General features: G+C 39.1%; 1 protein-coding gene across 3 annotated transcripts in view; it reads right to left on the bottom strand.

Annotated features, from left to right (window-relative positions):
* Positions 1-16,565, bottom strand: part of plekhg4.S (pleckstrin homology and RhoGEF domain containing G4 S homeolog) — a 79,771-nt gene extending 63,206 nt beyond the window's left edge. For all 3 annotated transcript variants that reach the window (XM_041561269.1, XM_041561270.1, XM_018260654.2), the window contains exon 1: positions 16,419-16,565. In XM_041561269.1, coding sequence (XP_041417203.1) covers positions 16,419-16,421 — 3 coding nt within the window. In that variant the 5' untranslated portion in view covers positions 16,422-16,565. The remainder of the gene's footprint in view (positions 1-16,418) is intronic.
* Between the last annotated feature and the right edge of the window lie 5,549 nt (positions 16,566-22,114).

Here is a 22,114-nt window from a genome sequence, read left to right as displayed (position 1 = left end):
TTTTCCATAATGGATTTGCCTAGTGCAGTCCCATTAAGGGTATAAGTGGCTTGGATATTTTTACAACCCAGGTGCATGACTTTACATTTATCAACATTGAATCTCATTTGCCACTTAGCTGCCCAGATTGCCAGTTTGTCAAGATTGTGTTGCAAGGACGCCACATCCTGGATGGAATTAATTGGGCTGGATAATTTTGTGTCATCTGCAAACACTGATACATTACTTACAACACCCTCCCCTAACTCATTAATGAACAAGTTAAATAAAAGTGGACCCAATACTGAGCCCTGGGGGACCCCACTAAGAACCTTACTCCAAGTAGAGAATGTCCCATTAACAACCACCCTCTGTACCCGATCCTGTAGCCAGTTTCCTATCCACGTGCAAACGACTTTATTAAGCCCAACAGACCTTGGAAAGCAGTCATTTGTAGGGCACAGTATCTACTGCCCCCCACTGTCCATAATCTTACTTACCACATCATAAAATGCAATCATATTAGTCTGACATGACCTATCCTTCATAAAGCCATGCTGATTGTTGCTCATAATGCCATTCATTAGGACAAAATTTTGAATGTGATCCCTTAACAAGCCTTCAAATAATTTGCCCACCACAGATGTCAAGCTTACTGGCCTATAATTGCCAGGCTGAGATCGTAATCTCTTTTTAAATATTGGAATAACATCAGCTTTTCTCCAATCCATTGGCACCATACCAGATGACAGTGAATCTGAGAAAATCAGAAATAAGGGCTGGTCTAAAACTGAACTAAGCTCTCTTAGAACCCGGGGGTGTATGCCATCAGGCCCTGGAGCCTTGTTTACATTAATTTGTATTAAAGCTTTATGAATCATATCCTGAGTCATAGGAGAAAAGAAGAAAAGTATCCCCGTCTTTTTAATCAGAAAAACACAAAACGTTACATATTATCACTGTGTGATTTGATTTCAGTTAAACTATTAAATCTCGTGATTCAGTATCTATAGGTCCCCCCCTTTTTTTTTTTTTAATAATTCATCCCACAAAGTGCTAGTGCTTAACCTCAATAAAATAACAATTGCACTTTAATTAATTCATATGTGAATTAATCACAGTTGGTGGCACTTTACCATTCTTATTGGTGTTTTAGCTGGTTGTTAGCTATTTATTAATTTGGTGTTAAATGAATTGTTTATGAGTTAGAAATTACCAAGTTTACACAATATTTAAAAGGAAAATTAATTGTGTCTTAGTTTTACTCTATTTAATGCTATTTTATTGAGGTTAAGCACTAGCACTTTGTGGGATGAATTATTAAAAAAAAAAAAAATTTCATTGTATACACTGAAGAAAAGAACTGATTTAACACATTTGCCTTTTCTGTATCTGTTACAACCATACTGGTACCATTATTTAATGGAGCAACACTCTCAACCTGCATCTTTTTACTATTAATATATTTAAAAAACTTTTTAGGGTTCGTTTTCACCTCCACCTTACAACATTTATTACAGTGTTTATATTCATTAAATGCAGCTTTTGTCCCTACAGATTTGTAGTTTTTAAATGCCTTTCTCTTCTTTCCCATTAACTTCTTTACTTCTGTATTAAGCCACACCTGTAATTCCCTGTTGATAAATAAACATATTAAAGAAAGCAAAAAAACATTGTAATACAGGCATGGGATCTGTTATCAGGAAACCAATTATCCAGAAAGCTCTGAATTACAGAAAAGCCGTCTCCCATAGACCCCATGTAATCCAAATAATCTGAATTTTTAAAAATCATTAAATTTTTCTCTATAATAATAATGATAATAAAACAGGACCTTGTACTTGATCCAAACTACAGTGTAAGATATAATTAATCATCATTAGAAGCAAAACCAGGCTATTTGGTTTATTTAATGTTAACATGATTTTCTAGTAGAAGATCCATATTAAAGAAAGATCCTTTATCCGGAAAACCCCCAGGTCTCAAGAATTCTGGATAATAGGTCCCATACCTGTATTTTATTTTTTATTTAAAGGGGACCCGTCACCCAAAAAAATTATTCAAAATCCTATTTTATCACATTAGTCAAGCAAAATGAACTTTAATTACACTATATAAATTATTTGAATCTTGTTTCCTTCAGTCTGGGATTTTAAAATTATAGCAGGCAGGCAGGAGCCAATTTGTGCACACTGTTATTAAGGCAAGCCTTGCATCATCTCAGAATCTTGTTTGTGCACCAGAATGAGGGACCCGATGTTTATCCCCATGCCCTGGCTACACAATCAAATGGTGAAGAGAATGGGGTAATATGTGGAGAGCAGTGACATCTAGGAAGTGCTAAATGGAAAGTGAAAGTAATTTTCTGCCCCACCTCTATGCCCAGAGCATAGAGGAGGGGCAGACAATATTTGATTGACAGTTGAGATTTTTAAATGACCTTACAACAGCTATGAATGCTTTAATAAAAAATAAAAATTGGATTTCATGTTTCATTTGAAAAGGACTTTTATTATACAGATTTTTGTGTCTGGGTGACAGGTCCACTTTTAGTGTTTATTTTTGTTACAATGCAAAATATTCTTATGAAATGAACCACATGATCTACTCCTAAGAGTCCCCATATTATTACAACAGCATTGCATTGCTACAGGTAAAGTTACTATAGGAATCCAAACATTAGTTCAATCTAATTTTAAGGTGGTGTGATTTCTTATACAGCATACAATAACAACCAACAGCATGTTTACATGTGGTCTGCAGCAACTTCGACCCAAGCACTTGCAGTTCTTTAGATATTATAGTGTTCGAATGTATGATGTGAACAGTGGAATCTGAAAACAGACTTGGACTGCACTGCAATCATTAGTAATCAGAAAGAGCCATAGATCTGAAAAGGAACAGTGTTTGCCAGTATATGGCACAAAAACATATGAAAAAAATGTAACCCAAGCTATTTTCCTTTATCAAAACCACACAGAATTTGTCTAGCAAACAACATACAAGATGAGAAAGGGCTGCACAGAAACACATTGTTGTTAGACCATTCTTTGCTAAATTCACCAACACACTTTTTTTCAGACCCAACAGGATGTAATAAAACAATATGCTTTCCTGTCCACAGGTAATCACCAGATGTTATCAGAAAATGCCAGTCTATTACCAAGCAGGATAAATCCAGACATCTCTAGAAATACAAATATCCCCAGAAAGAAGCACCCACTATTCCAGATATTGTCTATTATATATATATATATATATATATATATATATATATATATATATATATATATATATATATATATATATATATATATATATATATATATATATATATATACTCCATTACCAAGCTAATAGAATGAAATCATAGAAAAACTGCCCAAGGCTTAAGAGAAAGACGTCCTTTCTGGTTTCAGTCTCATTCAAAGGCACCCACGTTTTGGCAGGTGTCCTGAGAACACACAAAGCTCCAATTGTGGGTCTGAAGGAAAATATTCTCAGACTGTGCCACTCCCATTTTTAAAATGCTTTGGCTTGACAGTATCAGCAGTTCCCGAAATATACTAAATGCTAACCATTCCCTGGGGTCATGGACAAATAGCAATAGTTCTCATGTTTTAATGGGCAGCCATCAGAAGTCCGTTTCTTCCATTGAATATTGCCAGGGCGAGGACATCCATTCCCATGATTAAACAATGGGGGGGGTAGTGATCCGAAAGACACAATATTTTAATATTACTCGCGTAGTGCGAGTCAATGTCACAATGCAAGAGACTATTCAGTTTCAAGACTCATTCCAATTGATTTTTTTTCTGTGCATTTCAGAGTGGTCTGTACTACTAAGGGAAACCTGTAAACTGAAAGGGTTTCTTTCTCCCTGAGATTTCAGGAACACATATAGCATATGGGGGTGTTTATCTGTGGCTATTTTACACACATTACAATACACGTGTCTCATCAATGCAAAATACCAGGGATTGCCCAAGTTTAGGTAAACATTTGTGGAAAGTGCCTCTGATTTTGATCACAGATAGATACCTTGTGCCATAAGCCTAAGGGCCATATTTATTAAAGTTTGAAAAGACAACAATATTCTTTGGGGGTGAAAAAAGAAATACAAAAGTATAAAAATAAACCAGTTGGACATGGAAGTATTTTCCAGATAAAGTAATTTGGTGGTGAATTTTCATTTTCCCTTGCGCAAAGTGAAGCCAATGCATAAAGCAATTTTATACATTGACTTGGCTCAATGAGTTAGCTTCAACAGCTTATTCTTCATTATTTCCACTATTCTTGTTTATAAACTGAGGAAGTCCCTGGCACAGAAAAATGTAAAAAGTATTTCAATATCACAGTATTCCAAGGATAATTAAACATTGTGCATAGAGGAAAGCCAATTATACTTTAGCTGCATGTTTTTACCTAACTGTTAAATGCATAGCTTAATCTTACATTTATTACAATAACCTGCAAAAACAGGTATTGAGGGGTTACTTTTGTGTCTATTTGAAAATGCCAAATAAAAATGCAAAGCTGTCAGAATGAAGAGGCAGCGCACAAAGGACTGTTAGTGGAATGACTTTTTACTCTCATTCTCTCCCATAGTGAATCATATTGGGTGGGTTTAAAAAAGAAAAAAAGCCAATTGCCTAAAATACAGTCAACGAGCATTTCTCCCACACTGGCCACAGCAAGCATTCACTGGCACTGGCAGCACTTCCCTGCCACTCCTAGCATTGTGGAGCCATAGGAGATATTAAGAAAAAATATTGTACCAATGATCACAACATTTGTCCAAGTTTAATGAAAGCAGAAAACAAAATCTAACTTTAATGAGAAATGCCCCGGTGTGTAAGCTCGCGATTTGGGGGGAAACATGTCTATATATATATTTATTTTTTTTTTTTTCCCCCTCTCTCCTACTGGATAGTCCATTCTAGAAAAAAAGTATTTTAAGAGTCCTGGGTGGCATCTATCCACAGTCCTAAGGTACAGTGCCACAAACATAGACCCACAGGACAGGGTAGTTAAGTTGTATTTAGGTGCTCAGATGGCACAGGACATACAAAGGCCCACACAAAGAAGTGGGACAACTGTTGGTGGAGGTTTCCCAAAAAGAGCAAAACTTTTTAGTTCCAGGGGCATATCTGGCAAAATAGGTAAAAAAAGGCAAAACATAGACAGTGTCTATGTACCCATATATTTAACACCTCATCTGATTAAATACAAGCTATAGAGCTAGTACATTTTAGGTGGCAATGGTTAAGTGATTAGCACTGCTGTCCTGCAGCCCTTGGTTCCCAAAGTTCATTCTAATCTGGTCATTATCTGAAAGGAGTTTTAATGCTCTCCCTACGCCTAGGTGGGTTTCTGACAGAACATCGGTTTCCTCCCACATTTTAAGAAAACCAAAGCAGTTAAATTGGCACCTGATGAAACCAACTAACCCAAGTGTGTGTGTTGCATGAGCATAACAGAGAACCTAGATATGTTTCACTAGAGCAGAAACTGATGTGAATGATAAACAACCACTTTAAAAGGGCTGCCATCAGGGGGTCACAGGAGGGACAGCCGTCTCGGGGCCAGCAGAAATCTTAAAGTTGGGCTCGGCTGTGCTGCACTTTCCGGGTTAACTGGGCCCCTTTTAAAGGCGTCTAAGCCGAAGCACCGAATAGAGCTGAAGCCGTTGGAAAAAAAACCAAGAAGCTGCCATAGCTGAGAACAAGAAAGAAGATTCTAAGGTAAGTTCCACTGAATACCAATGGGTTTTTTATTAAACCTCTGGCCACCAATAGTTTTTTTTTGTAACTTTTCAATGGGGCCCCTGAAAACTAATGTGTTTTTTACCTTTTAAGGGGGGGACTGGCCTCCAATATTTTTTTTTAAAATTTTCTTTGGGCCCGTGACAAACCCTGGTATGTTTAACTTGTTGGGGGTGGGGGCCTGGCCACATATATATATATATATATATATATATATATATATATATATATATATATATATATATATATATATATAATATATATATATACACAATATATATATATATACATATTTATTTATTTTTAATTTTAATTTTAAAAAGGCCCCTGACCAACCAATGAGTTTTTAAACGAAACTTGTAAGGAGCCATCAGTGACAGTTGTTTAACCTTTGTGGGGGGGCCTGAACACCAATTGTTTTCTTTTAACTTGTAGGGGGGACCCTGGCCACCCCTGGGTCTTTAGAATTCATGGTTTACTGTCCACGTTTGTGTGGCTTTTTTTTTTTTTTTTTTTACTGTGTGGGGGTGCATGGGGTCCACGACGGGCCTGTGGTGGTGGGCGGGGCCAGGGGAATCAGACAAATTTTTCTGTACAGGGCCGCCAGATTTCTGATGGTGGCCTTGGAGTGCCATGTTGGAACTGTATAAAATGATAATAATTATACGTTTGGTTTTAAAAAAGGAAGAATATGATGAAGAGCTTGTACAGCTGAAGAGGTATCTACAAAATCTGTAAATCAGTCATTCAAAATGCTATGACATATAGCCCTAATTATTATCATGTTCTTTTTAAACAATCAAATTACAGGTATAGGATCCATTATCCGGAAACCAGTTATCCAGAAAGCTCTGAATTATGGAAAGGTTATTTTCCCCATAGACTTCAGTTTAATCAAATAATTCTTTTAATTATTTCCCTTTTCAGATTACTAACATAGGCAACAGGGGTCGATTCTGCATGTTTCCACAACTACAGGTGCCAATGCACCTAAACAATCTATATGCCATTGCACCATTACCACCTAATGGTAAGTGTTCAGAAGAAGAACCTGAAGTCTAAAACATAGAAGTAGATAAGCAGTTGTTTGGGCTGATGTGTAACCATGGGGGCAGCCATTAAAGAACAGGACACAGAATATATAACAGATAAGTAGTGAAGAATCTCATTGCATACTACAGAGCTTATCTGCTGTGTATCCTGTGCCTTTTCCCTTTTTCCAGCTTTAATGTCTGCCCCTATAGTTACACAGCAGCTTCTTTATATAAACTACTATATAAACAATTACATTTTTTGGTGTTACTGTTCCTTTAAATGGCTTTTAATCAACATCACTTGTTGAGATAGGTTGTGTCCATTTTTAAATTTACTTAGCATGTTTCAAATAGCAGGGTAAATTTAGACATGGAACTTGAGCCTCAACAAAAATATACATGTATGTACAACTGCACAGTCAGCCAAGTAAAGAGTGAGCAAAAACAAACACACTGCAACAAAACAAGAGCCTTTATGAAACAGTTGTTAGGTGTATAAATTAGCATATACAGTAATCACAAAATTATGACTGCAATACAGAAAAAGCATAGTTATAAAATAAAAGTGACCAATGCAGAAATATAAGAACACTTGTAAAGATGCAAAGACAATTGGAAAGGGGAACGAAAGATAGAAAAAGTGAAAAGAAGAAAGGAAGGAAGCAATTGGAAAAATGGTAATAGAAAAAGTTGTAGGAGGAGACAGAGAAAGATGGGCAGTACAGTATAGGCATCTATCCATGGATCTCATGGGATCAAATCCACTTGACTTTGCCAATGGCATAAATGTTGAGGGATGTACAATAAAGTCTGAAAAAATGATTGCTTGTGTCAATGAGAACCAGACTTCCACTGTAAACTCTACCAGAGCAGGGTCTAATAGGGATTATATAACATCTTTGTAAAGCACTGCAGAATATGTTGGTATTTTGACTATGACAATTTTCAGTCATCCAGGTCATGGTATATCTAATATAAGTAATTCTAAAACAACTGGACTTGCTGAGTAATCATTGAAGGTCGTTTCACTACTCATCCGAGCAGCTTCTTCAGTTCAACTGACTGGTGTGGGAAGTTCTCGGTATATAAACTCTTCCACTAATCCAATCACAATGGCATGTATGTTGTTACTTTATAACGGATAATAATAGTAATGATGCGACTATGCCTTCTAAAAGATCAGATGCCCCATCTACTCTCCATGAAGGAGTACAGTATGGGACCTGTTATCCAGAAGGCTCGGGACCTGGAGTTTTCCAGATAATGGATCTTTCCATAATTTGGATCTTAATTTAAACATTAAATAAACCCAATAGGCTAGTTCTGCATCCAATAAGGATTAATTATATTGTAGTTTGGAACAAGTACAAGTACAATAATTTTTAAACATTTTGATTATTTGGATAACAAGGAGTCTATGGGAGACGGCTTTTCCATAATTCGGAGCTTTCTGGATAACGGGTTTCCGGATAACGGATCCCATACCTGTTCTGACAGACTGACTTATGGCTGGCCATACATTTGAAGATCCACTCACTTGGCGAGATCTTTTTCCGATATGCCCACCAGGCTGATTCAATTGAACCAGATTTTTTTTTTGTACAATTTTTGTGCATTTGTACATTGTATATGTATGATGGCAGTAATGCTCCCTGTAATTCCTTCTCGGCTAGTGTGCAAAAAAAATTCGGAGTGCACATTTTAAACTTGTGTGCTGAGGTCAGAATTGATACAAAATTCTTTGTGACACCACAATTTGTTGTGTGATCGTGCTCAAGTGCACACATTAGAGGGAACACTGGCTGGCAGGACAATCTCTGCCATCACATGGATATTGGTTGGAATGACAATTGGGTAAGTCTGAAAATGTCCATGTACACTTCAGTCAGATGCATTAGCAGAGACTGGCACATGTTAATGTAAATAAGTCATATTGCAGGTGTGATTAAATCTGTGAACAATCCTTACTCAGCCAAAATATAACATATATAATGACTGAGACCAAGGGAACAATAACAGCAGCTAGCTTTGCAGAAGTCAAACAGACATTGGTGCAGCACAACACAAACATTCACAGCTAAAGGGGTGGTTTTAGTATGTTATTGAATGTCCCATTCCTAGTAACTTTCCAATTGGTCTTCATTATTTATAATTTTTAGTTTTGGAATTATTTGCCTTTTTCTTCCAACACTTTCTGACTTTCAAAAGGGGGTCACTGACCCCATCTAAAAACAAATGATCTTTAAGGATACAAATGTATAGTTATTGCTACTTTTTATTGTTCATCTTTCTATTCAGGCCTCTCCTATTATTATTCCAGCCTCTTATTCAAATCATTGCATAGGGTAATTGGGTCCTAGCAACCAGATTGCAGAAATTGCAAACCAGAGAGAACTGCTGAATAAAAAATCCAAATAACGCAAAAAACACAAATAATATAAACTGAAAACCAACTGCAAATTGCCTAAGAATATCACCCTCTACATCATACTAAAAGTTAATTTAAAGGTGAACAACCCCTTTTAAATGGCTTCTTGGTAGTTACATATGTTACTCTTTGATGAACCCAACAGACTTCGTAATATATAGAACAATTTACTATACAGTCTTTCATATATACAGAGACATAAAGATGGAAACAATCTGCTTGAAAAATTACATTTTTTTGTCTCAGTCTGAGATATCCTAAATCCTTATAAAGGATCAGTTAACTCTGTGCCAAACAGCTTTACAATGTAAGTACCAAGAAGCAGGTTAGGTAAGTTGTTACTTATATACTAGGAAGCCCAGTAGGTAAGATCTTTTGAAAGGGGATATCGCCAAACATTAAAATATGCAGAGGAAATTATTTGTCATATTTCTTATTGGCTTCTTCCCAGAATAAACCTGCTAATTTCCTCTTTTCAATCCAAACAGTCTCAGCAGATCAAGCTTTTCACTATTTTCCCCATGTGTTTTTTTTAATATAATATTAACACATTAAAGCCTGTTATGGCCACCATATTTACTATACAATGAATATGATTCAAGCTATGGAGTATAATGGCATGCTATATACCTACAACTCCCAGATTTAAGCAATGTGTAAACAAGATTTAAGCAAGTACAAATTCTTGGATCATGTCTATGGCATGTATCACTTGAGGGAGGGCTGAACTAGTCCTAAAACTTTTGAGCCACATGTGGATGTAACTGCAGCTTGAATAAGTACAAGGAACACCACACGTTTACATCCAACAGGTAAAGCCTCCTTTTTATTTTTTGTACATGCTCTTATATTAGCCTGCTCTTCTGCTTGAGAAAGAAACAAAAATCAAAGGAAAAAAAAAAAAATATATATATATATATATATAGCTATTTGAAACTTGAAGCCAATTCAATTGATAGAGCTACCTACTGTCAATACTATTGATTTCGGGTGCTCGTACAAATCAGTGGCACTGTTTAGCAAACACAAAACTTTTTAATGCTGGGCTAGGGAACTTGGCTTATCTATGTATGCCTTGGGTATGGGTACAGCAATGCAATAATAAAGAGGGCCGTAACGTTTATGTTATTAGATTTATGAGAGATGCAGATGTTTGGAAACTTTCAAAAAGGGCAAAAATAAAGAAAATCACACAGCAAGATATGATTGATCATAACTTCACTGTGGACATTACTGTACAGATTGTCTTACAAAATGGAAGTATTCTTGAGATTAACCATAAATTCTTCTCATTAAAGGTTCTATTTACTGTAAGAAAATTTTAGCCCTTGTTTAAAAATTATTTTTTTTCAAAACGCATCAGTTAATAGTGCTGCTCCAGCACTATTCTGCACTGAAATCCATTTCTCAGATATTTTTACATTTTATTTTGAAATCGGACATGGGGCTAGACATATTGTCAGTTTCCCAGCTGCCCCAGTCATGTGACTTGTGCTCTGATAAACCTCAGTCACTCTTTACTGCTGTACTGCAATTTGGCGTGATATCACCCCTCCCACCCCACCCCCAAGAAGCCTAACAACAGAACAATGGGAAGGTAACCAGACAGCAACTCCCTAACACAAGATAACAGCTGCCTGGTAGATCTAAGAACAGCACCTAAAAGTAAAATCCAGGTCCCACTGCGACAAATTCAGTTACATTGAGTAGGAGAAACAACAGCCTGCCAGAAAGCAGTTCCATCCTTAAAGTGCTGGAAAAAAAAACATCATACATCAACATCAGTTAGAAAAAAAACATCAAAAAAATCTTGGCAGAATCCCTTTAATGAGGTCTTCAGTATTTGGGTTGATTTCTAGGTTGGTATTTTGGCTGGTTTATAAGTAAAGGTAAACAATAGCAAAGGGTATCAATATAAATCACAACCAAGATACAAAACATACCAAAAACACCCTATATAAACTGACCATTTGCGTGACAACCAAATATGAACTACATAAGAGTGCACTTCAATAAAAACTAGGTTTCCATTGTTTTTGATTATAATGCTACATAGTGATGCCTAGTCAGACATCTGGGGAGCAAGAGCACCACTAAAGTTTTCAATAAATTAAGTGCAGGTTATATTTCCTATAGACGGGTGTTTATATATCATCACTGGTGGTTTAAGGTTGGTAAAAAAAAAATTAAAAAAATCACACATTGTGGGACAAGCCAGGTTACACATTTGTAATGACATACAATGGTTGTATTTTTCTTGAATCATTCAACAATGCTAAAAAATTAAAAAATCTGTGGCATGGATGATATAACAACCATCTCTGTTATAAGGGTGAAGACACACTGAGCTATTTAGCAGCAGCACCAAAACTCAAAACAGGGAATAGCCTTCAATACTGAGAATTGTCTAAAACACAAGTGTAGACACTTATTTTTTAGCCATGACAAATAGATCTGTGTCTCTTCTACTTACAAATACTACAGCTAGCTTCATGCAGCTGGACTTCCAGCGACACTTCCCTCCATAAATATGGGTCTGTCATAAGGAGCAAGCAAGTGGCAGGCCTACATGATAAAAACATACCACTCAGTTGCAGATTATCAGTCTGCTAGGTACTCAATGGTGTTTAAAAATGTGACGTTGGCTCTGGTCTTAATATTTCTGAATAAAGCAGTTAATCATTTATAATGTTTAGCTACCAGTGAAAATTATTATTTTACTAATATAGTGAGTGATACCGAGAAACGCAATATTTGCCATAATCTAGAAGTACCGACATTTTCTTTTGCTTTATTTTTGTTAAAAAAAAAAAAGAAAAACAACAGAACAACCTCTGTGGTTTTAACAAAGATCTGCACAACGAACAGCTGATATTTTTTATCAGTCCAAGGTTTTAGGAAGAATTAACCAACCCCAATACTAAAGAGTTTTAGTAAACTGCACACTTACGGATGTAAAGCATATTTTAACTACATCAACATTTCAATGTGGAAAGCTGTAAATGCCATCAGACACCTATAACTATAACAGGTTTACTCTAAATCATATGTGTGTGTGTGTCTATGATTCTGAAACATATATTGTTTACTCTCACTATATTGCTTCTGGCCTTCACATGCACACACTGACTGGGTAAGAAAAGCAATTTCATAATCAAGGCTGAAAATTAAATTTTTTCTTTGGTGTTTTATCTGACTGCCTTATTAAAGGAACAGTTCAGTGTGAAAATAAAAACAGGGTAAATAGATAGGCTGTGCAAAATAAAAAATGTTCCTAATATACATAGTTAGCCAAAAATGTAATGTATAAAGGCTGGAGTGACTGGATGTCTAACATAATAGTCAGAACTCAACTTCCTGCTTTTCAGCTCTATAACTCTAAGCTGAAGGGGGGGTCACATGGGTCATATCTGTTCAGTGAGTTTGCAATTGATCCTCAGCATTCAGCTCAGATTCAGAAGCAACAGATATGACCCATGTGCCCCCCCCCCTCAAGGGTAACCAGTCAGTATAATCCAAGAGAGCTGAAAAGCAGGAAGTAGTGTTGTGGCTATTATGTTACACATCCAGTCACTCCAGCCTTTATTCATTACACTTTTGGCTAACCAAATATATTAGAAGCATTTTTTATTTTGCACAGCCTATTTACCCAGTTATTATTTTTACACTGAACAATTCCTTTAAAGGAGATACATAGGATAAATGAAAAAAACAAATTTTGTAGGCAATTATGAGTAATATATGGTGTTGCTTTTGCATGGTGCTAAAAATTAATATCTTTAAAAATAGCTCCTTTATTGGAGCTCCCTATAGATGGTTTCTGGTCCTTGTGGGGGGCGTGTCATAAAGTTTCCTGCCAGAAGCACAGTAGGAGGGGGACAGCCAATAACAGCCCTGCAGTCACACAAGCTCAGACAGGCTTCAGTTCCCTATCCGGTCCTGCTAGCTGCTGATTGGTTCCTGTCCTACAGTGTAGTGAGCGGAGAGCCACCAGCTCCCCTGCAAAGCCTGGGAATTCAGGGAGCAGGAAGTGGAAGGGAAAGATTGTTAGGGTTTTTGCAGAAATATTCAATAAATCAGCATGAAACACTACTTTTTTAAGCACAATCCTTCTATATCTAAATGAGTATAACGCACTGGTACATTCTTATTTTTTACAAAAAATGTCCCCTTAAAAGTTGAATTCAACCCCATAATTTGCATCCCCCTACCCTAAATACACCCCCCTCCCTCCTGGCACCCTGGGCAAATGCCCCTAACTTTCTAATTATCCCTCCTTGCAGGTCCTGTCCAGTGGAGTTCACAGCATCCACTTGTCTCCCTTAGTCTTCTTCCAGTAGTGATCGGCATTTTTGGGCACATGTGCAGTTGGAGGAATCTTCCGTTGCGGAGCTACTGGGCATGCGCCAAAAGTCACAAAATTTTCAGGGAAAGAATCGGAAATGTTGTGATTTTCAGCGCATGCGCAATAGCTCAGCAACGGAAGATTCCTCCAACTGCGCATGCTCCCGAAAATGGCGATCGCTACTGGAAGAAGACCGAAGGAGACAAGATGGCTACTGTGAACTCCACTGGACAAGACCTGCAAAAAGGGGGTAAAGAACAAAGCAGGTGATAGCAAAAGCCTGGCTGACTCCGACCTTGGCTTTTTCTGATGTGAAATCCAGGATAGATGGAGTATTTATTATGGAAAAGTTGACGTGTTTAGCTTTAGACAAACAGGAACAATTCGCGAAGGTTTGGGACCCCTGGATCGCCTACCGCTACCCACCCGGGTTTAATCGGTCAGCACTAGTCTATTGAGGACGGGTCGCCATGATTTTCGGAGGGCGGATAATGGAAAATTAGTCTTTGCTTACAACGGCCCAGGTTGATAAGGCAGTGGAATGTAGCTTTATTTTATTTTCTTTATTTATTTTTTATTTTATCCTTTCTTTTTCTTCACTAGTATCCCCCATTTCTTTTTTTTTCTTTTTTTTTTTTCTCTCTGCTTCCTTCTCTTTTCTTCTGCTCTGTACTTTACAGTTCCTCTTTTTCCTTTTGAATTATATGTATAAAAGGGAAACGTGTAATGTCTATTCCTTGTATTATTTGGACTTGACACATGTTCATCTTAATGTCATATACTATCAGCGCCGATTCGTACCTTAGTGCCGCCTGAGGCGGCTCCTGCAATGCCGCCCCCCCTCGCCGACTTACCTGTCGGGAGGGGAGGCAGGAACACTAATGCGGAGAGCGCAATTGCGCTCTCTCGCATTCGTAAAGCCGAATTTCCGGTTTAAAAACCGGAAATTCGGCTCTTAAGGGTGCAGGAGCGGCTTTTTGCCGCCCCTGGAAACCGCTCCGGCGTTGCCGCCTGAGGCGAGCGTCTCAGCTCGCCTCATTGGCGGCGCGCCCCTGTATACTATGCTTGTAGTTACAATTGGATTAGCCACTTCACTGTTAGCGTCAGAGATGTTTTCAATGCTGCCTGTGTCTATGTGATGACTGTAACAATGCTGACGGATTTGTTATTATGCACGATTTCCTCAATAAAAATTATTGAAAGAAAAAAGGGGGTAAGTAGACAGGGGCATTTGCCCAGGGTGCCAGGTAGGCCGGGGACCTATTTAGGGTAGAGAGATGCAAATTAGGGGGTTGAATTCTCCTATAAACAATGCTCTCCACTATAAACACACATATTTATATATATATATTACATGTCAGTTAATAGCACTTGTCAGACCTGCTACCACCAAAGTTTGACCAAGGCCTTACACGCATAGGACTATCTTTCCAAGTGATCAAGAAGAAAATCCACTGAAGGCTTGATATGTGAATGTAACCAGGGCCGGAACTAGGAGTAGGCAGAAGAGGCAAGTGCCTTAGGGTGCAAAGATTGGGGGCGCCAGGCACGTACCTCATACGCAGCCTACCCCTAGTCTGCCACTGAAAAATGTTAAAGGAGAAGGAAAGCCCCAGGGCGCAAAACCCCTCCCCCCCTCCCGTGTATTGCCCCCCCTCCCTCCTCCCCCCTGGCCTACCCCTCCCGCTGGGCAAATGCCCCTAACTTGTTACTCACCCCTCTGCGCAGGTCCTGTCCACGGAGTTCACAGTCGCCATCTTCTCCCACGCGCGTCTTCTTCCTGCTCTGACCGGCGTCTTCTGGCGCATGCGCAGTAGGAACAGGTACCGGTACAGCTCTATTGCGCATGCGCCGAATGTCACGAAGTGAAATCGGAAAACTTCGTGACATTCGGCGCATGCGCAATAGAGCTGTACCGGTACCTGTTCCTACTGCGCATGCGCCAGAAGACGCCGGTCAGAGCAGGAAGAAGACGCGCGTGGGAGAAGATGGCGACTGTGAACTCCGTGGACAGGACCTGCGCAGAGGGGTGAGTAACAAGTTAGGGGCATTTGCCCAGCGGGAGGGGTAGGCCAGGGGGGAGGAAGGAGGGGGGGCAATACACGGGAGGGGGGAGGGGTTTTGCGCCCTGGGGCTTTCCTTCTCCTTTAAGTGCGTGCAGCTCTGGTCAAAGCGTGCTGACAGACCCCTACGCGCTCATTTGCGCAGCACAGATGCGCACGTGCGTCCTCGTTTGCGCATAGGGGCTGGGCGTGAAGTGTCCGGCTGAGATGCAGGGGGCGCCCACCAGGCATTGCCCGGCACTGGATGTAACTAATGATGCTAAAACATTCATATGGTCCATGTTGTTGTACAGCAGTGTCACTATACGGAGTGCAGTGCAGCTATCAAAGGAGAAGCCTCAGACAACTCCATGAGAAGAAGATGCTCACAATACACAGAGAGGATCCACTAGTTCAGGGGTTGGACATTAGAGTAGCAGGAGGTTCCATTAAAGGGCAAGAAGGTAAATCTCTCTCTCCCTACAGGGAGACCAGTAAGCACTTAATCCGCTTCTACACGAACAACTTTATGTGTACAGGTCAGTCACTTCATAACCCCGAGAGCCGTGAACGCGCAGCTTTAATCAGCGATGCCATCAAGCGCCCCCGACCCTTAATGGTTTGTCCCTACCCCAAATCGTTTAGAGCACACGATCCCGTTACATTCCTGAAATGTACACTGTCCCAGCGTCTCTCTCTCTGGGGTCACTGTCAGTGTGAGTTTGCTGATGCCCAGCTCCTCGGATTTGTAACAAAAAGTTTGCCTGCGTTCCCAGATGTAGATAGTGCAGGGTCACAAGACTGTGTAATAAAAAGGCATCTCACCATGTCTGCGGCTTCTTATCCTTTCCACCTCAAGTCCATGTAGACACCTTGTCCCAGGTCCCTGTCTCCTGTCCTGTTACCTCGCTGCTGCCATATTACTCCTCCTAGTGTTCCCGCACCGTGTGTAACACAAACCCTGACCCCGCCCCTCCATCAGCTGACACGTGACTCCGGCTCCCTGGATTTGCGATACTGGGTAGGAGGGGAGTGCAGGGGAGGCTGCGACATTCAACAGGCGAAAGTAAAAAAGACTCACCAGAGGGAATTGCTGCAAAATCGCAAGACTTTGTGACACTGCTGGATGTTCCTTGGTCGGTGTGGGGGGGGGGTAACTACAAAAAAAAGCAGTGCCTGAATATGGTGAGGCGCTAAGGGATAGAAGGTGACACCCCCCAACTGTCCCGTTTTTTAGAGGGACAGTCCCTCTTTTGACAGCTCAAACTGCAGTCCCTCATTTGTACTGGAAAGTCCTGTTTTTCTCTGCACTGAACAGCCAGAAAAAGAAACAAAGTTTCTAACTTAATTGTCTTTTGGCAGACAGCACGGAACAGCCACAGCAGAAGATAAGATATGTTTGTAACAATTTATAGATAAAGTAATAAGTAATTGTAATAATATATGGTAACTAGTCCCTTGAGAAAAGTTAGACTCACAGCTTAAAGGGCAATTCACCTTCATTAGCAAAACTAATAACTGAAAAAAAAAACACTGAAATTTGTTCAAAGTTTCATAATCTTCCAAATTTTGTAAAATGAACAAGGCAAAAGGGTGCCACAAAAATGGGTGCGGTCAAAAAAATTCACTGCGCTACGTGCGCCAACTTTTTTTGTCCCTCTTTTTATTTCCAAAATGTTGGGAGGTATGTGGGGTGCAACAATGTAAATACAAAGATTTATTATGTACTCATTATTACAAAAAAAATACAAAAGCCTTTACGGTATCATACTTTAAAACATACAAAGCCCACTAAAAAGAACTTACAATTGGGCTACAGTTTAAATGGAGATTATTGAAACTGTATTTAACAAAACAAACCACAGAGTGCCTTCTAATGCAGGGTGCGCTGTTTATTTGTCCCTTTTTACTGGAGCATCACCAATCGTTCCTTCAGTGTCTCCTACAATGGAGTAGCATCTTCTCCCCTACCTCTTTCTGTTGGAGTTCCTCAAGGCTCTGTCCTGGGACCATTACTATTCTCCCTCTATACTTCCTCCCTCGGCAAATTAATCAACTCGTATGGTTTCCACTACCACCTCTATGCTGACGATACTCAGATCTATCTCTCATCTCCTGATCTCAACCCAGAACTCCTAACTCGCGTCTCCTCCTGCCTGTCTACTATCTCTACCTGGATGTCGCAACGCTACCTTAAATTAAACCTCTCTAAAACTGAAATGGTTCTCTTTCCTCCAACTAACACCAGTAACATCCCAGAAGTATCCATCATAGTTAACAATTCCACTATCACCCCCTCTCCCCAGGCCCGGTGCCATGGGGTTATCCTAGATTCTGCCCTGTCATTCACTCCTCATATCCCGTCACTTATTAAATCATGTCACTTCCACCTAAGGAACATATCCAAAATACGATCATTTATAACCCAAGATGCTGCCAAAATTCTTATTCACTCTCTCGTCATATCACGTCTAGACTACTGTAACTCTCTTTTAATTGGCCTTCCCCTCCAGAGACTGTCACCTCTCCAGTCCATAATGAACACTGCTGCGAGGCCCATATACCTCAGCAACCGCTCCTCCTCTGCCTCGCCATTCTGTCAATCCCTGCACTTGCTTCCGTTTCCTTTCAGAATCAAATTCAAATTAATGACACTGACTTTCAAAGCACTTCATAACTCTGCCCCACCCTACATCTCTGAACTCATCTCTATATACTCACCCAACCGCTTACTACGCTCCTCTACTGACCTGCTACTCAACTCTTCTCTCATTACCTCCTCACATGCTCGCATTCAAGACTTTCCAAGGGCTGCACCCCTCCTCTGGAACTCTCTCCCACGGCCTGTCCGACTTTCTCCCAACCTTTCTGCTTTCAAGAAATCTCTTAAAACGCACTTCTTTCGAGAAGCCTACCCTCACTCTGCTTAAATACCAAACGCAACACCGCATACAGTACCACATTTCTCACCCACTTAATTCGATCTTGCCCACTCCCACACCTTGTGTATTACTCCCTTCCCTTTAGAGTGTATGCCTATGCATAGGGCCTTCCTCACCTTTTTGTACCTGTATTGATTGTGATGTTTGTAACTCATATGTTGTATGTATATATATATAATTCATGTGATTTAGTTGTATAATCACATTTACTTTACAGTGTTACGCAATATGTTGGCGCTATATAAATACATGTTAATAATAATAATAATAATAATAATAAAATGTGCTTTCTATGCAGGATGTATTTTGTTATTTGTCCCATTTTATTGGGGTGATCTGTTCAGCTTAAAAGCATCGCTGCTTTGCTTGCTTGTAAGGGCTCTTATACAATGGTGTTTTTTTTCAGAGGTTTTTAAACAAATCTTAAAACACATATTGCATAAAGTGTTTATATTTGTTTCTTTTAAAGCAACCAAGCACATTTTTGTCCTTTCCAAGGTCAACCCTCTTTTATAACGAGTGTCATACGCAAAAAAATGCAGCATGCTGTATCTAAAGAAAACAATGAAACGCAAAATGGAGTAAAACACAACTCAGAACGCTCATTAGTCAGAGTGTTTAAATTCAGAAAAAACACAGGGAAAAAAACGCTCATCTGTAAGAGCCCCAAGGGTTTTTACCCTCAACACCCGTCCTACTAAATATGCCCATTGTAGAGTCCTTTCCGAAACTTGCCCTAGTAGAATCAAAAGGAATGGACATTAATATGAATTAAAGGATCTGTTATCCATAATGATTGGAATCTGGATTTTTTGGATAAGGGATCTTTTTATAACTTGGATCACCATACTATCTAAAGTTACATATAGTTACATAGTTAGATCGGGTTAAAAAAAGACCAAAGTCCATCAAGTTCAACCCCTCCAAATGAAACTCTGCATCCATACATAAATGCACACACACTGACCTTTACATACATGCACATAAACTATATATACAGATATCGATATTAATTGTAGATTTTAGTATCACAATAGTCTTGGATATTAGGTCTGTCCAAAAAATCATCCAAGCCACTCTTAAAAGCATTAACAGAATCAGCGATTACAACATCAACTTTTTCTCAATATTAAAACTGTACCCTGTACCTGATCAGAATTAAGCTGCATACATCCATATTGGTGACAACATTTGTAATGTCAATCCTATGCAATTTTCCCAGCACTTCCCTTAACTTTTATTAAGTGGACTCACCTTCTTAATCGGGTCACACTGTAAAGACCAAAAGATTCATCAATACATGTTGTATGAAGGAGGCCACAAAGCATCCACAGTACTGTGCTGCAAAACTTCCAAAATACAACGTGTATTGATGAACATTTGTAATGCATTTAATACTTAAATGTTATTTGGTAAACATAATCCAAATTATCCAGAAAACCCCAGTTCCTTTGCAATTTAGATAATAGATCATAGATCCCATACCTGTAGTCTTATGGCTTATTTATATAGCACTTACGTGTTTTTGCAGCACTTTCACACTACTGTAGATTTAAACTGTACGTGAGAGCTATGTACACAACCTAGTGTATGTGTAGAAATACCATAAATTACAAGTGAACTCTTTTGCGTGCGTCACATGTAAATAATGTATATAGGAACCAGGGTATGCAACACCTTAGTACATGATTAGTTTGATGGTGGCCTATCACATTGAAAAGAAAAGCCATGTGAAGAGGGCACCCCTCATAAATTGGGAATGTAGGGTAACTGTGAATACAGTACACGGCTCCTACTTCCCATGAGATCCTTCTGTCTGGACAGCTGGTCAGATAAAAAAAAAATCACACCACGTTTGGCCACTTTTACATTCAAACAAAAAAAGATGGGCACATTAGGAACCAAGCTTAGAAGCCCTCACCAAGTAGAAAAAGGGGTCCAGGTGCTTCAGCCCTCAGCTTAGGGAGCAGTAAACAATAAACAGCAACAACACAGACTTATAAGCACTCAAAGAAGCAACAAGGCTCGCAAAGAAGGAGAACAAAAACGTCTTTATTTAACGCTACATTGAAAAATATATACCTTTATTTGCCCAATTGACAGACCCAGATGGTAGTGTTGACTCTCTATGCAGCAAGTAGGAGACTTGTTGTTGCCCTGCTCATGTTAGCAGGTATACCTGAAGTCTGGCAGAAAAGCAGTTAATGGAATTAACAAGGTTGCTGTAAAGCCCATAAATTAATTTGGAAAGGTGGCGTATTTGCTCTCCTTGATGTTCTTGAATCACAATTTATAGGTACTGTAAATTATGGAGATATTTGGCGAAACATATTCTTGCTGTCGGTATTATTGAAAAGTATTGTATGGCTAAATGGATTATATGGTAGTGTTCGTCTAACTGTAACCCTGCTATGTCTTCAAACAAAATTGCAAGAAAACCACACCCTGTAGGTGAAATCTTTCGAAATCTGGAGAAAACACATTGTGTGCCATAGGCCAAAGAAACATGTATATGAAAGGTCTACTAATATAGATGACATCTTATCCCCCCCCAACACCTTGAGTATGGCATATCTGAATAATTCCAGGGTAATAAGGAATACATCACTAATGAAAACATTACATCTGGTTGGTTTGTAACAGGATGGGAGGTTTTCTCAGATTTTGTGATCTGGCATGGTTACAAAAATGTGTGACAACATCCCCAATAGGAAAGATCTTTAGGGGATAAGGTGTGATGTAATATTTCCCATTCAGTGCGAGGAATTAACAATCAGGGCCAGCGGAATATAGAGAAGCACAAAAATAATATAAGCAGGAAAAATGACAATGATAAGATTTGACAAATGAATTGTAAAGGCTTTAGTTGGAGATTTGAGTCTGGTTTTGTGGGCAAATCTCCAAAAGGAAACAGTCTTTGTGGAGACACAAAAGAAACATCTTGTAAACCAGCTTCCAGTTAATAACTAATCTGTAAAGGTAATAAATATCTAAGACGATGTTCTGGTTGCTATTCTTGTTTAAATTATTCAGTAACATTCAAATAAAAAAAAAAAGTTTGCAGGTAGGTGATACATCTGCTTTGAAGGCTGCAAGTTAGGTAACTGTCACATTTTTATTTTAGTTCCCCCACTTCACTGGCCTTAGGTCAGTGATCCTCAACCAGTGGCTCGTGAGCATCATGTTGCTCACCAACCCATTGGATATTGCTCCCAGTGGCCTCAAAGCAGGTGTTTATTTTTGATTTCCTGGCTTGGAGGCAGGTTTGCATAAAAAAACAGAAGTACTCCCAAACAGAGCCTCCTATAGGTTGCCAGTCCACATAGAGGCCTTCAAATAACCAATCACAGCATTTACTTGGCACACATGGAACTTTTTGCATGCTTGTGTTGCTTCCCAACTCTTTTTGTATTTGAATGTGGCTCACCGGTATCAAAGATTGGGGAACCTTCCTTAGATTATAGGTAAAAAGCAGGGTAATCCCATTTTACCAGACTACCCCTACTATCCAGCATCTATGGCTATAAGGAGCACAGTTGAGTTTAATGTTCAAATAGCAGTTTTCTTACCAACAAATGC

This window comes from Xenopus laevis, chromosome 4S (genome assembly GCF_017654675.1).
Source record: "Xenopus laevis strain J_2021 chromosome 4S, Xenopus_laevis_v10.1, whole genome shotgun sequence".
Lineage (NCBI taxonomy): Eukaryota > Metazoa > Chordata > Amphibia > Anura > Pipidae > Xenopus > Xenopus laevis.
Note: the sequence above shows the minus strand (reverse complement) of the source record. Positions and strands in the feature narration are given on the sequence as shown.